The sequence below is a fragment of the Narcine bancroftii genome, chromosome 7, assembly GCF_036971445.1.
Source record: "Narcine bancroftii isolate sNarBan1 chromosome 7, sNarBan1.hap1, whole genome shotgun sequence".
Taxonomy (NCBI): domain Eukaryota; kingdom Metazoa; phylum Chordata; class Chondrichthyes; order Torpediniformes; family Narcinidae; genus Narcine; species Narcine bancroftii.
Window position 1 is genome coordinate 206,770,503 of NC_091475.1, and position 17,047 is coordinate 206,787,549.

The 17,047-nt window shown below is 42.6% G+C and overlaps 1 protein-coding gene across 9 annotated transcripts in view; it reads left to right on the top strand.

Annotated features, from left to right (window-relative positions):
- The window catches only part of pak1 (p21 protein (Cdc42/Rac)-activated kinase 1), a 259,729-nt gene that overhangs the window by 160,734 nt on the left and 81,948 nt on the right, over positions 1-17,047 (top strand). For 5 of the 9 annotated variants that reach the window (XM_069892082.1, XM_069892081.1, XM_069892080.1 and 2 more), the window contains one exon: positions 11,015-11,223. The exons of 2 other annotated variants lie outside the window; for them this stretch is intronic. In XM_069892082.1, coding sequence (XP_069748183.1) covers positions 11,037-11,223 — 187 coding nt within the window. In that variant the 5' untranslated portion in view covers positions 11,015-11,036. Of the gene's footprint in view, positions 1-3,895; positions 3,915-9,545; positions 9,591-11,014; positions 11,224-17,047 lie in introns of those variants that run through there. 2 more of the 9 variants (XM_069892086.1, XM_069892085.1) reach the window with 2 other exon arrangements.

Here is a 17,047-nt window from a genome sequence, read left to right on the forward strand (position 1 = left end):
TCTTTGGCTTGGCTTCGCGGACGAAGATTTATGGAGGGGGTAAATGTCCACGTCAGTGCAGGCTCGTTTGTGGCTGACAAGTCCGTTGCAGGACAGGCAGACACGGTTGCAGCGGTTGCAGGGGAAGATTGCTTGGTTGGGGTTGGGTGTTAGGTTTTTCCTCCTTTGTCTTTTGTCAGTGAGGTGGGCTCTGCGGTCTTCTTCAAAGGAGGTTGCTTCCCGCCGAACTGTGAGGCGCCAAGATGCATGGTTTGAGGCGATATCTCCACTGTACACCTGTAGAAATTTGCAAGAGGCTTTAGAGAAATAACAAATCTTGTCAAACTTTTGACAAAATATAGCTGTTGACGTGCCTTCTTCATGATTGCATTGAGAGGATGGACCCATGATCAGTCTTCAGAGATGTTGACGCCCAGGAAGTTTAACTCCTTAATGAGGATTGGTTTGTGTTCTCCTGGGATCCCCTTCCTGACGTCCATAATCATTTTCTTAGTTTTACTGACATTGGGTACAAAGTTGTTGTTGCGACACCCCTCAATTAGTTGATCTATTTCACTACTGTACGCATCCTCATTGCCATCTGTGATTCTGCTGACAACCATGGTGTTATTGACAAATTTGTAGATGGCATTTAAATTGCGCCTAGCTTCACAGACATTGGTATAGAGAGAGTAGAGCAGTGAGCTAAGTATGCATTCTTGAGGTGCGCCTGTGTTAATTGTCAGTGAGGAGGAGATGCACTGACTGGTCTTCCAATGAGAAAGTCAAGGATCCAGTAGCTGGACAGGCCCAAGTTTTGAAACTAACTGACCAGTACCGAGGAGATGATGGGTTAAATTTTTTAATTTAGACATCCGGCACAGTAACAGGCCATTTCGGCCCACAAGCCCATACCCCCCATTTACACCCAATTAACCTACAACCCCCGAAATGTTTTGAGTGGTGGGAAGAAACTGGAGCCCCCAGGGAAAACCCACACAGACACGGGGAGTACGTACAAATTCCTTACAGACAGTGTGGTTCCGATCTCTGGCGATGTCACAGCATTGTGCTAACCATGCCGCCAATGGTGTTAAAAGCTATAATCAGCGAAATGCAGCCTGATCGTGCTGTTATCCAGATGTTCCAAGGTTGGATGGAGAGCCAGTGAGATTGCATCTGCTGTGGTACAATTCTGGCGATGGGCGAATTGCAGTGCCTCCAGGTCTTGGCTTAGGTACATGTTACACTCGCACACTCACATGTCTGTCCATGGCCTTGTGTACTATCCCACCCTGACCACCTACAGATTGGAGGTACAGCACTTTATTTGCCGTCTGGGCACACTCCGGCCAGATGGCATTAACATTGACTTCTCTGCTTTCTTCTAAACTCTCTCGCCTTTTCTTTCTCCTTCCCTTTCCAGTCTTTCTAGTTCTCCCCTCCCTTACCCCTCTACCCACCTAGCCATCTCTCCTCCCCCTGATCGCTGCTGTCCCCACCCTCCTTTCTACACATATTATCTCCTGCCTTTGGCACCCCCCTTTCCCTCCACCCCCCATCTTTTGTTTGGACACCTGCCAACATTCTCTCATACCTTGATGAAGGGCTCAAGTCCGATGTGTTGGTTATGTATTTTTACCTTTGCTACATAAAGGACACTGAGCTGAGTTTCTCCAGCTTTTTGTGTCAATTCTGGCCATGGGCAACCTCTCAGAGCATTTCATCAAAGCAGATGCAAGTGCTACTGGGTGATACTCATGGAACAGCTCACTTTGCTTTTCTTGGGCACCGGAACGATTGATACCCTTTGAAGCAGGTGGGAAACTCCAACTACAACAGTGAGAGATTGTAAAGGTCTGTGAACACTCCAGCTAGTTGGTTGGCACAGATTATCAGTAAAATTTATGCTCTCTGGAAAGTGTCATGAGTTTATCTAAAATACAGTTAAAGTACAACTCCCGATTATCCGAGATGGTCGGGACTGGGCCTATGTTGGATAAGCATTTTTTCAGAGAACTGGTCTATTTAAGAAAAAAGCCCAGTAGCAACAACACATCACTTATAAGTGTTTAAACAACCACAAACAACAAAGGAAGGTTTTTGAGCATTAAAATAATGTTTAATTCTTACCAAAAAAATGCTGGCAACCGCCAATCACTGAGATCTCCCAACTGCCGTTGCTGACCACCGAGACCTCCCAAACGGTGCTGCTGATCCCGGCGCACACCCACCACCCCTGCCTCTGATCCCTGGGGAAGCTTCCCAGGCTACTGGAACAGTCACTGGCGAGTCGGCAGGTTCCTGGCCACTGGAGCTCCCGACGCCCTGACTCCGAATTCTCCCCTTGGCCTATCGCGCGTGCACGCACACCCAAACACCCACCCACCCACCAAGGAGTCAGGTGTACGGTAGTAGGCCAAGGGGAAGGTTTAGAGTCGGTGTTGGGATGGATGAATGGAGATAGGAGGGGAGGGGATGCCACTGAGCCGCTCCTGCCTGGGGAGGCCGCTTTCCTTGATGACGCCGGGGCAAGGGATTCTTCCGCTTTGCAGCTGGGAGACGGTGGCACACAGTTTGTGATGGAGAGTTGGAAAGAAAAGTCAATAGGGAAAGTAAAGAGAGGGGGGTGGGGGGGAGGGAGTTAACTGAAACGAGGACGAGCGGGTGAACTTTTTTCAACCTGTGAGGTCAGTTCAGCTCTGAAAAAGTTTTGGATAAGTGAGGATTTCTGATTTGCTTTAGATATTCTCATTTATTCAAAAATTTGGATCAAAGAGGATTTTGGAGAATCTGATTTTGGATCATAAGGAACTGAACTTCCTTATGGTCATGCCATTGTTGCGAGAGGTGGGTTCTGCATAAATTGTTTGGGAAGTCCTGACTGACCTCACGGGTGCAATGCAAAGTTACGTTGTGATAAGTGGCATCATTCGATCAGCAAACGAGTTGAGTGGTAGGTTGGACAGGGAAATGACTCAATGCAAATAATTCACCCACTACGAGCAAGTACAAATTAATTCAGAAAACAACAACAGTTTAAAGAACAAAAGAAATAAAATCTACCCAACCATTGAAAACCAGGGGGTTTCTCCTGGAAAACACAGTGGGTGAAGGATTATTTGAAGTATATAGTGTACAAGACGTCATTCACAGTAGGCCTTTTAAGTAGGAAAAAAAAATAAATGTGAAGGCAAATATTCTCTGCCTTTACATCAATTTACCTACCTTTATAAAAAGAAAGATGGCGGATTCTGGATGTGGACTCCCACATTGATGGGTGCTGGGGTTAGGGCTCCCTCCTGGCAACCGAAAATGACCTCTTCAGGATTCCCCTCTGCCCCTCGCTCCTTCACCAAAGCCGCTGAGACCGAGGATTAGGAGGGTAGCCACAGAGAGCGGGAATGGATGGCCAAGGTGAAGGGGAATGAAGGGAGTCTGGTCTGAAGAGTGTAAGGGACCTGGGTGCTGAGCTCCATCGCCTGGGAGGAAGGGGAGACAGATGCTGAGGAGTGGAGATGGAGAAGCAGGGCTGGGGAGTCTGATGGATGCAAGAGGGGAGCGAAGAGCCATGCTCATGCTCTCCAGTGTCAGGCAGGAGAGGTGGAAGAAGGATCAATGGCAGTCTTTGTTACCCATAATTCCCCATGCAGTTGGAACCGTTCTGCATTTCCCAAAGCAGTTCCAGCTTTACGGGGAACGAATATGGCCATTGCTCAGGCGCGCATGTTAGACCTCACGGCGACATGTGGCACTACTGCACCATTCGCCTGCCTCCATATATTCTGGAGGACGCTATGAGGCACCACTCTTCATAAAGGTGGCGTAGGAACAGCCTCTTAGGGCTACTCCATTTAAAAAAAGTAAGTTCAAATTTTTCTCCACAGATGGAGCCAGCCTCGAAGCGGTGGAGCGGCATAAAAACACCTAGTGATGTAAATTTAAATTTAATTTTTTTAAAATTTGGACATTTAGCCCTGTAACAGGCCATTTTGGCCCTTGAGACCGTGCCTCCAAATTGCACACAATTAATCTACACCCCGCTACATTTCGAACGGTAGGAGGAAACCAGAACCCCCCAGGGAAAACACACGCAGATATGGAGAGAACGTATAAACTCCTTAAAGATAGCGCGGGATTCGAACACTGGTCCTGACCGCTGTAAAGGGGTTGTGCTAACCGCTACACCAATCGTGCTGCCAATGTAGTTAGAACCAATCAGTCCCTTTCCAGCAGGCGGAACTTGACTTCACCTTCATATCTCCTTTGACTCATCGCACTTTCTCCAGGTTAAAGGGGTAGCCATAGGTACCTGCATGGGCCCCAGCTATGCCTGCCTTTTTGTGGCTATGTGGAGCAATCCCTGCTGCAATCCTATGCAGGCGAGGCCCCTCAACTCTTCCTCCGCTACATCGATGTCTACTTTGGTGCTGCCTCATGTTCCCGTGATGAGCTTGTTAATTTCATCCACTTTGCTGCCAACTTCCACCCTGATCTCAAATTTATTTGGTCCATCTCTAGCAATAATCTCCCTTTCCTCGGCCTCCCTGTCTCCATCTCAAGGGATAAATTCTCGACGGACATCTTCTATAAACCCACCAACTCCCACAGCTACCTCGACGATTCCATTCCATTCTCTCAATTCTTCCGTCTCTGTCACATCTGCACCCAGGATGAGGACATCCACGTCAGATCATCAGAGCTGTTCTCCTTTTTCAAACAACGTGGCTTTCCTTCTACCACCATCAACTCAGCCCTCACCCAGCAATCTGGACATGTGAGAAAGTAGAAAAATTTTGGGAAGATCTAAACCAGATATTAAGTAAAATTACAGAAAACAATATACCAAAAAACCCAGAGATCTTCCTCCTAAGTAACATAAAAAACAAAGAATTTGGAATTGATTTGGAGGATGCACAAAAAAGATTTGTTAAGATAGCTCTAGCCGTAGCAAAAAAATGTATTATGTCAACCTGGAAATTGGAAGATAATTTGAAAATACAACAATGGTATATAGAAATGAATAAATGTATTCCATTAGAAAAAATAACATATAGTTTAAGAAATAATATTGAAATATTTGAACAAATATGGGAGCCATACATGAAACACAATAGAGAAAACCTACCGGGGACATTCACTACCTAAATTAACGAAAGGAGAAGGAAATGAAAAGAATTGACTCAGTGGAATTTCTTGTTTATTTTTATAGAATTGACATTGTTTGACTGGTTTAATGTATCTTAGATTTTGTACTTTAAATGGATGGGGGGGAGGTAGGGAGGGTGAGATGGGAGGAGGGGGGGGGGAGAAAATGACACTGACCATGATACATACATTTTCCTTTTCAAATATATACAATGTGGTTTATGGTGTGAAAAATAAAAATTTTTTTTAAAAACTCAGCCCTCACCCGCATATCCTCCATTACCCGCACATCTGCCCCCTGGCCCCCTCCGCTCTCATGCGCAACAAGGACACGACGACTCTTGTTCTCACCTACCACCCCACCAGTCTCTGCATCCAACACATCATCACCTGCCATTTCTGCCACCTACTACATGATCCCTTCTCCGGCTTCTGCAGGGACCACTCTATCCATGACTCCCTTGTCCACTCCTCCCTCCCCATCAATCATCCCCTTGGAACCTACCCCTGTGACCGCAGGAGATGCTCCTCTTGTACCTCCTCCCTCAGAACCAAAATATTCAGGACCCCAAACAGTCCTTCCAAGTGAAACAACATTTCATCTACTGCATCCAGTACTCCCGCTGTGGTCTCCTCTACATCGGAGATACTGGACGCACACTGGGGTGTTGTGGGCCAAATGGCCATTTTTTTTTTTTTTTTTTTTTTTTTTTTTTTTTATTTTTCACACCATAAATCACATTAGCCATGATATACACTATTTCTTTTCACACATATACAGTGACTTTTTCTCCCCCCCCCCCTTTCCTCCCAAACCACCCCCCCCACTCCCCCCTCTCATCCATTTTAGGTATACAATCTAGGTTGCATTAATCCAGTCAGACAATGTTGTCATTCAACAAAATTACACCAGAAATTCTACTGAGTCCATTCTTTTCTTTCCTTCTCCTTCCATCAACTTAGGTAATGTTTGTCCCCGGTAGGTTTTCGCTATTGTATTTAATGTAAGGCTCCTATACTTGTTCGAATATTTCAATATTATTTCTTAACCAATATGTTATTTTTTTCTAATGGAATACATTTATTCATTTAAATTTGGTAGTTTCTTCCTTTTAATTTGGTTATGTATTCCATTAATATTTAAAGACATATAGTTCAGCGTAGCCCTTTTATATTTTGTTTATCTTCTCTTTCCGTTTTTCCATCATTACCTTTCCTCCTTTTCCATTTCTGTTTTCTTATTTTCAACTCTTTATAAGACAACATTCCTACAACATCTAACATTTTCCTTATTCTCCTATTTCTATCTTATTTATCCCCAATCTCCCCTTCACCTCCTGAGTTGTCCTTTATCCCTTGTCGGACAACCACATCTCCCCTCTCCATTTGGATTTGCGAATCCACTCGCAAGCGTCAACTGATTGTGCAGTGACCGCTATTTCCCCCCACCCCGCCTCCCCCAGAAAAGATTTCACTTTTCATATGTCACAAAGGTCCCTCTTTTAATTCCCTCCTTATTCTCTCTATTCCATTACCTTCCCTTATTAATTCTTGTCTATACTATCTATATTTTCCTCTAAGTACAGATACATTCATGTATGCTCATTGTCTCTATTCACTCTTATACCTCTTTACCTGCATACATATCAATCGTGATCATTTTTACTCTCATTACCCGTCTTCATCCCTCAGTCTATTTTTGTCTTTACCCACATACATATCAGTCGTGATCATTTTAACTCTCATTACCCGTCTTCCTCCCTCAGTCTATTTTTGTAATTGTTCTGCAAATTTTCGTGCTTCTTCTGGATCCGAGAATAGTCTGTTTTGCTGTCCTGGAATAAATATTTTCAATACCGCTGGATGCTTTAGTATAAATTTATACCCTTTCTTCCATAAAATCGCCTTTGCAATATTGAACTCTTTTCTCTTCTTTAGGAGTTCAAAACTTATATCTGGATAAATGAAGATTTTTTGCCCTTTATACTCCAGTGGTTTGTTGCCCTCTCTTACTTTTTCCATTGTCTTCTCCAGTACCTTTTCTCTTGTAGTATATCTTAGGAATTTTACTACAATAGATCTTGGTTTTTGTTGTGGTTGTGGTTTAGAGGCCAATACTCTATGTGCCCTTTCTATTTCCATTTCATGCTGTAGTTCTGGACATCCTAGGGTCTTAGGGATCCACTCTTTTATAAACTCCCTCATATTCTTGCCTTCTTCATCTTCCTTAAGGCCCACTATCTTTATGTTATTTCTTCTGTTATGGTTTTCCATTGTATCTATTTTTTGAGCTAGTAGTTCTTGTGTCTCTTTAGTTTTTTTATTAGATTTCTCCAATTTCTTTTTTAAGTCTTCTACCTCCATTTCTGCTGCTACTGCCCGCTCTTCCATCTTGTCCATTTTTTTTCCCATTTCTGTTAAGGTCATCTCCATTTTAATTATTTTCTCCTCTGTGTTGTTTATTCTTTTTCTTAAATCCTTAAATTCCTGTGTTTGCCATTCTTTAAATGATTCCATGTATCCTCTAATAAGAGCAAGTATATCCTTTACCTTGCCTCTCTTTTCTTCTTCTATTTCACCATACTCTTCCTCTTCTTCTTCCTCTGGGTTGACCATCTGTTGTTTCTTTGTTGCCCTTTCCTCCTCTTCTATCTTGTTTCTATTGTCTTCTGTGGTCTCTTCTTGCTGCAGGTGTTCTGCAGCTGTCGTTGCCGGCTGTGGAGATCGACTCCCCAGCTGGTCCCCCCTCCCGTCGGTGTGTTTTTTTTCATTCGCATCGCGCATGCGCGAAACTTCGCGCATGCGCGGTTGCGCACTTTTGTTCGGCTCTGCGAGCCATTTTTGTAGTCCATTATTTACCGACCTGAGGGAGCGGGTTTCTCTCTCCGCAGCGGGCCTCTTCGGACAGGTAAGGCCTTCACCTTTTTCCTCCTTTGTCTTCTCTTCCTCTCTTCTTACCGTTGCTTTCGACTTTTCTTTTTTTGTTGCCATCTTCTTTCCACCTTTATACTCACTTTTCTGTAACTTTTATTTCTGTGCCTTTGTGTTTTCTCTTGTTTTTCCCGACTTTTCTGGAGAGGGCTGGAGTTCACCGTCCGGCCACTACTCCATCACGTGACTCCTCCCCCCCAAATGGCCATTTTCCATGCTGTATGATTTATAATTCCAATTCAAATCAATAAAACTTCCTATATACTTCAGCACAATTTTGCAGTTACATGGTTGGTTCACTCATATCTGCACCTCCTATCTGTCCGCTGATAGCATGGATCTCTCAGTGGCCACCCATTTCAATTCTCCATTCCTATTTTCTTGCTGACATGTCTGTTCATGGTCTCATATACTGCCAGACTGACACCACCATAAATTAGGTGAACAATACCTCAACATCCAACTGGGCACCCTTCAACTGGATGGCATTAATATCGACTTCTCTGGCTTTTGTTGAAACACCCCCCCTCCCCCAACAACTTGCTTCCCCCATCATTTTTCCATTCCCTGCCTCCTTTTGCACAGATTTGATCAATTCTACCTAGTCCCTTATGTCCAATTAATCCCTTTTGTTGGTCTGGATTCCTCCCCCATTGTTTGAATTCTGAGACTTTTTGATATATCCTACTTCTGCCTTTTCTGATATTTTTTTCCCTTGAAGAAGGGCTCAGGCCTGAAACGTCGGCAATATATCTTTGTCTTCTATCAATGCTGAAAAGACCAGCTGACTTCCTCCAGCGTTCTGGTATTTTTACTACAATCACAATGTCTGCAGCCTATTCAGTCACCTGACCACAATCTGCTGGGGGAATTGAGTTGGTTGAACGGTTTAGGCCAGAACCCCAGACCAAAACTGATTGAATGGTTTATAAAAGGATCTGGCTCAAAATGTGGATCACTCTTTTTCTCCCATTATTGCTGTCTTTTTTCCTTCAGCAGATTATAAAGTGCGTTGTTTGACCTGCTGAGTTCCTCCAGCATTGTGTTTTTACTTCAATCACTGCATCTCCAGACTTCTGAGTTTCACTCCTCTAGCAGATTGTTTGCTGCTCACAATTCCAGCATCTGCAGTTTCAATTTGTCTTCAAAATATTATCTTCCGTTTTGAAAAGAAAAGAATTTGAAGACGATTCAAAACAATGTTTTTTTTTCTAATTTTAGGCAACTCCCACCTCTACTTGGTTCACATCTTAATTTTCTCTCTCATCCTCCCCTCCCAGTGGTCTCTCCCTCTCCCTGTTTCTCCCACCTGTCTGTCCAACACCCTATCACCTTGTAGCTCCTCTGCAGCTTTTTGTTTCCCCTAACTGTTTATATCTTGATATCACCCCTTCCGACTTTAGTTTTGATGAAGACCCCTGCCCCAAAACATTTACTGACCATTTCTGTCCACAGATGCTGTTCAACTTCTGAGTCCCTCCAGCTTTTTATATGCCCATTATTCAAGCTTTTGCAGTTCTGGTGTTTTTCTGGTAAGAAATGTGATGATAGATCATTCCATGTTCTAATTGACATTCTTCCTCTGTTCCCTCTAACGTTTTACCTTGCTGATCACAAGCTTCTATATGTATCCCTTCATTATTGACTAGCCAATCATTGGATAGACTTTTCTCAATTTCATCATTGCCTCCATTGTGTTTTCTGAGGCCAATACAAAATAAGAGCATTTGTTCCAGTGACTCCTAGTAATCAATGAGTTGGAACCAACCATGTCACTGCAAAATTGTGCAGAAGTATATGGAAAGTTTTATTGATTTGAATTGGAATTATAAATTCATACAGCATGGAAAATGGCCATTTGGCCCACAACATCCACACTAACCAGCGGGGAACTATCTGTTATTAATGCCATCTTCCAACACTTAGTATTAATAGATCTATAGAACATTACAGCATAAGAAACAGGCCCTTCTAGTCTATGCCATATTATTATTCTGATGTCCCTCTGACCTGCACCCATTTGCTATCCTATCATGCCTGTCCAAATTCTTCTTCAAATTTAGCCCGTGTTCACTTCTTCAGCAGTTTCTATGTAAAGAGAGGTTCCTCCTCAACTTCTCCCCTTTCACTCTAAACCTATGTCCTCTGATTTGTATCTCACCGAACCTCAGTGGAAAAAGCCTAGATGCATTTACAGACGGGCCTTTCTGTGCATTAGCAATTCAAGTCCTCATCCTGACCCTTCTTACATGATGTCAGTGACTCTGTTTCCATCTGTTTTCCAGGTACTTGCCACTCTCTGAATTAAAAAAAGATCCCCTTGTTTACCTTCATAAATCTCTTGCACCTTTCTCTAAATCAATGTCCTCTGGTATTATCTATTTGTGGTATGGGAAATACTTCCTGACACAAAACCTTATTTATACTTTTCATAATTTTATGTGCTTCAATCATGTCCTCCATTCCATTATACATAGATCCAGTCTCTCCTCATTAACTAAAATGCTTTATCCCAAGCAACCTCTCCTCTCTACTCTCTCCAGAGCCATCAAAGTTGTAAACCTAAAATTCCATTTATTGCTGACCCGCACAGGTAAAAATTGGCATCCTGTCACACAAAACTGGACCTAATTCACACTGTGGCCACGTGTTTACCCCATTTTCCTCTGACAGTGTAATTAGACTGCTCATGGGTTAAATAAGAATTCAGAACATTATGTATAGCTACTTTGGTCAAATGATCTGGATCTGTCTACTCTTTAATGTTATCGTATTTCTGTTTGCAATATTTAGGTGGGATTTTGCAAGTACATGAATTTGAAATCCTGACCACATGCCCGCCCCCCCCCCCCCCTGCCCAACCAATAACCTCAGATCTTGGTGCTAATCATGTTTTCAGACAGGCAATAAAAGGAAACAAATTTCCTCAACCTTTCCGTCCTTTATTTGTTTGCAGAGTTACGCAGGGGTGATTGAAGATGTCAGACAATGGTGAAGCAGAAGACAAGCCTCCAGCTCCGCCCATGAGGAACACCAGCACCATGATTGGCGTGGGCAGCAAAGACCCAGGAAACCTCAACCATGGCTCCAAGCCTCTTCCCTTGGCCCCTGAGGAGAAGAAGAAGAAAGACCGGCTCAGGTTCTTCCCTGGAACAGGAGACAAAAGTAGCCAAGTTTATATTTACTTTTTTAATCCTTGGGCTGCTGCATTTCTTCCTTCTGTCGTCGGCTGCTCCTCCTCCTCCTTCCCCCATCTCTTTTCACAGAGTCAAAATCAATTCTCTCTGTGCTACGAGCCCAGAGGGCCCCAAAACCCAGCAGCAATAGAAATTCTCCAAGACAAAGGGTCACTTCAACAAAAGTTGCTTTTAATTTTCTTTAAACAGAAAAACAGCATCAAACTTTAACTTATTACTATTAATTTAACTTAACCTAACAACCCCCTTCTAATTCGAAGCGCACATGTATGTAATGTATATGTGTTCAGGAAAGTTCTTTGATTCACAGTCCATTCTCATTTCTCACTCCTCCAAATTCACTGGTATCAGGGAATTCTATACTCTGTACAGAATTTAACATTTATGAATTTTCACCAAGGTCTGATGCTTAAAGGTCATTGGTTACCACTCAGGGAGGTTCTTGTTGGTTTCAGAGAGAGATTTGTTGCTCGTTGGACACCAACACAAACTGATTCCCTCTGATCAGCAACTTCCGTGTCTTGCCGAAGAAACTTGCCCCATCAGGGTTTTCCAAATGGTAACCTCTTCTTCTGCAGGTCACCTCAGTGTTCCTTTTGTTTCCCTTATTTCAGGTGAAACGCTCTAGCCAGCCATTTCCTCTTGTAAGGACCACAAGAGTTTTCAACAGGCTGAACTCAGAACTCAAAACCCATCTTCAAAATGGGGTTTTTCCACAAGCTTGCCCAGCTTGTCCTGTTCCAGTCCCAGCTGCTGCTGCTGAACTGAATTCTCTCCCTCCCTCTCCAAAAAATCTCTTTTTTTTTCTCTGCTTGCAAAACCACATGACCCCTCTTAGAACAGCAAACTGCAACCAGACAGATTGCCGGAATTGGAATCAGTATCTTGAGCCTGTGGTCATCTATCTGTTGGTTTAAAGACGATAGTCCATTTATTCCACAGGATCAGTCCAATTAACACCTACTTGTGAAGTCTCCATAGGCATTCTTCAAAGTTCCTGCAAAGTCACTGTGGACATGAAGTCTCTCTTTCCATAGCTCTTGCATTTTAAATGAGATCTGTTTTGTGAAGTGTTGCTCTGTTCGTGAAGTGACCTACACACTAAACCCCCCACAATCTATCTCTTTTAAAAAGAAACACACACACACACACACACACACACACACACACACACACACACACACACACACACACACACACACACACACACACACATAAATGTAATATAACCCGTCACACTCACATTTCCTCTTATAATACCTTTTGACCGTTGGTCTGGACTCCTCATTACTCTCTAGTCTTTATTCAGACATCTAGCTGTGGCTTGTATGAAGAAGAGCTCAGACCCAAAACGTTGGTAATATATCTTCAATGGACATTGCGAGATTGGCTGACAATCATAGCATCTGCAGACTTTTGTGTTTCACTCCTTGTATTGTATTTCTTGTCATCAACTCTTCCAAAAGGCTACAGATAGCTGAACGTTTCATCCCTGAATATGAATCCATGCTCCTGCCAATAAAAGAAGCATGGCCATAAGACAAAAGAGCCCAATGATTGTGCCCCGCTATTTAATCATGAGCTGATCCATTTTCCCACTCAACCCTGGCCTTCCCAAAAATTTTTTAACACTTTTGCATTGCTTTATTCAGATCAAATAACTTTTTTTGAAAAACAAGTACACTCCAATAAACCCACCAGAATATGGCTTAATAGAATCCATTCATGTTTATGGTGTATCCGTTACATAATTAAATGGTGTGAAACCTAGACCTTACAAATTAGCTAAACGTGCACTGTGGTTTATAGACCATGCTGAAAGCAGTGATAAAAATTCAGAGTTTCAGCTGCTTTCTTTACCCAAAGTATGCTTGTCAAATAAATACTCTGCCATTTTCAGGATCATCGGATCTCCATGTTAGTTCCATGGTCTCGTAGATGCTTGATGGGCTTGATTTGTTCATCCAAATAGTGGGTCTCCAAAAAGTCACACAGATGTGGGTCGATCCCATCTGTAACCAGTTTACGCAACTTCAAAAGTGCCTGATTCACACTCTTCTCCAATTCCAAAGAGCATATCATTGCATCCAAGCCACTCCCACATTCATAACGCTCTGATTTCTTGAAAACCCAGAATAAAATGCATCTTCGCTGGTTTTGTAGCTTCACTAGTTTCTCCGCATGTTCATGCTCTTCATGAGACTACTTCAGGGGGAAGTATTCTTGCATTCTTCAATGCAATGTCACGGCGGTCAAAGGAGGACATGGAGAGGTAGAAATGGGATACATAGAGCCCTGGGTTGATCTGATGGCTGCCATACAGTCGGGTTGTTAGATCTGACATGCCTGAGACTACAGAATTAACTGATCGCATAGTGGATGTTGCAACGAAAGGTTGTTCTGTGAGTTCCAACAGCCATCTTTGCTTGCCTACAGAATAGGAGGAATGCTGGATGACCTTCAGGAGTTGCGTTAGATGATCTATTCCATGTTCTTGAGCTGTTCTTCCCACTTGTATGAGTAGGTTGTTCAAAATCAAATTTGCTTCTCCACCACTTTTGAATCTGCCAGATTCAGAGATGTGTAAAATGAAAGCAGTGTTAAAAAGCCAGTTGCTGTTGATAGAGACTTATATGTAGACTCAAATTCTGTTTGTTTAAGACAAAATGAAATGGTAGTAGCAGTTATAAGAGGCAGGATCTCCCTGACCTGCAGGTCCTGGGTCCCTTTCTTTGCTTTCTTGGATAAAAACATGTTTGGCCCAATTTTTAATTTCATTTAATTCTGAGGTAATGGAAACAATAGCCCACAAGTTATACAGGTTACTGTTGAAGACTTTGTGATGACCTGATCCCAAATTCAACCACAGAAGGTTTGAAAGAAAGATTTCTAAGCATCTTCTACAAGTTGAGCAAATTTTGAAATGACTAAGAACAGAGGGACCTTGGGGTCCAATCCACAGATCTCTCAAGGTGGCCAGGTGGATAGGTTAGATAAGAATTCTTGTGGTATGCTGGCCTTCAGTTGTCAAGGAATTGAGTTCAAGAGTCGCGAGTAATGTTGCAGCTTTTTTTAAACACTGGTTAGACCCTACTTGGTACGTTCTGGTTGCCTCATTACAGGAATGATGTGGAGGCTTTAGAGAGGGTGCAGAGGAGTTTTGTCAGGATGTTGTCTGGATTAGAGAACGTGTCTTATGAGGAAAGATTAGGGCTTTTCTATTTGAAGTGAAGAAGGATGAGAGATGACTTGATGGAGTTCCATAAGATTATGAGGCATAGATGGACCTTTATCCAGGGGGACAGTAGCAAACACCAGAGGACATCTATACAAGGTGAGGGGAGAAAAGTTTAAGGGAGACATTGGGGGTGTTTTTTTTACACACAGAGTAGTGGGTGCCTGAGATGCATTGGCAAAAGTGGTGATGAAAGCTGAAACGTACGGATATTTAAAAGGCGCATGGATACAAGAAAAATATTACGGGTGTGAGGTAGGGGAGGTTTAGGTTGTTGAGTAGGTTTAAGTAGGTCAGCACAACATCATAGGCTGAAGAGCCTGAACTGTGCTGTAGTGTTTTATTTTCTAACTACGCCCTTGATATTCGTGCATTTGTTTGGTTTAGTCAATGACAACACAGCTGGTCATTTTTCTTGTCTGTGACTTTTTATGATGAATTTTCATTAAATTTGCTAATTTTCAGTGTTAAAATTGTTTAATTCTGCATTTTAAGTGTTGGAGTACAAGATCTATGTTTCCACATGTGAACGGTTACCTGTTTTATGACTTAAATGTAGGTGTCAAGGGTTAGGCCAATACATTTTTTTTAATACAAAACAATTGCCTTAAACTTTTGTAGTCTGATGTGAAGGAATTCCAATAAGTATTTCTATCTTGTGTGATCTTGACATCATTTGACCCTGATGTGGGGAGGAAGATGGAAAGATGACCCTCTTCCCCACTTCAGTTCAGTATTTGGGTAACATCGACAGCTTCAAACAAGGGAGGGTCACCATGTCTGGCAATGGTGCGAGAGGGAATGTGCGTGGGGGGGCACTAACTGTGGTTCAATATGATGTCAGCCAGTTCCTTTATTACAAGAACATGAAGATGAGCAGGGGTGCTGTTCAACACACCTGCCATTCCAGGGCCAGTTTTGTGAATTTTTGCTGCACTCTAAAAGCAAGGATATCCTTTTTGTAACTAAGGCATGACTAAATTTATGTTGCCCAAATGCACCAATTAACCTACAACCCCAGTACATTTTTGGTGGGTGGGATGAAACTGGATTCCTGGAGGAGACCAACGCAGACACTGGGATAACATACAAACTCCTTAGAGATAGTGGCGGATATGAATCTGGATCGCTGGCGCTGTAATAACGTCACGCTAACTGCTGCCCCATTAGCCGTACTGCCCCACGAGTTGGGGAGATACAATCAGATGCTGTCCTCCTGTCCAAAATCCTCATTGCACTTGCAAGTTTTCTGTATGGAGCTTCTGTGATGAACATTCCCCTTCAACGTGAGTGGCACGGTTTGTGTATCGGCCAGCAACCCAGGTTTGAATCCCATGCCGTCTGTAAGGAGCTTGTAGATTCTACCCATGTCTGCGTGGGTTTCTCTGGGTGCTCCTGTTTCCTCCCACCTTCCAATTTGGGATTGGAAGGTTAATTGGATGTCATTGGGCAGCACGGGTTTCAGTTGTCAGATCGGCTTCTACCGTGTTGTAAGTAATTTTTTTTTTTACGTGTTTCCTTGTTACTAACTGGAATTGCATTGACTGTTGCAGTGTGTTTGAGGACTATGCTCAAATAAATTTTCTTGGCATTGAGTTCATGGGTTAAGTTGTGGAACTGGAACAACCCCTCATTTTCCATTTGTGAACTCTCCAATCAGATGGCATCCATACTGACCTCCAATTCCCTGGCCATTAACAGAGAGCTATATTTCTTCACTCTCTGCCATTTTCTTTCACTTCTCAGTTTCTTTCTCCTCTTTCCTCCCACCTGCATCCACCACTTACTCGTCAGCCTGTTTTCCTCTCCTCCCCACCCCCCAACCCCCACCACTGCCTCTCCACCCTTCACACTTCTTTATTCAAATATCTGCCTGATTTTCAGCATTCATAAAGAAGGGCTCAGACCCGAAATGTCACCAGTCTTTTACTTTCCGTGAATGCAGCACAACATGCTGAGGTTTCCAACACTTTTGAATGCTGGATTATATCATTGCGTTCTAATTATAAACATTTGGCACACTGATTTTTTTTTTGTTAGGCAGAAGGATAGAGATCTAGCAAAGAACGCAAATAAAATATGAGAGAAGATAACTAAAAAGGTATAAAATCAATAGAGTTAATCAAGAGATTTTGAAAATATTACAGAGTTGGCAAGAAACTAGTGTGCAATGTCGGGAGACCATCACTGTCAGGGAAAAGGAAATGAATTGTAACTAGTATTTTTAGATGCAGAATTTAGATGCGATATTGATTTGTGATCTAGATTTAAAGGGTAAGCATGAGTGAAAACATTAGGCAGTGCAATCTATGATAAATTGATCCTCATTTCCCTGCATAAGCATTCTCTGCTTCTTTAATCTTGATCAAAACTTTTCTCGACACTCTCTCAGAGAGGAAGCTTCTTTGTAATCCTGGACCATTCTTTTATTCATATTCTGAGTAGATTTATCAAAAAGACAGACAGCAATCAAATTCCTTTGAATGCATAATTTTGTATTTCAAAACGCTGGTACCAGTGAAACTATCCAATATATTTTCACATTATGTATGACTTA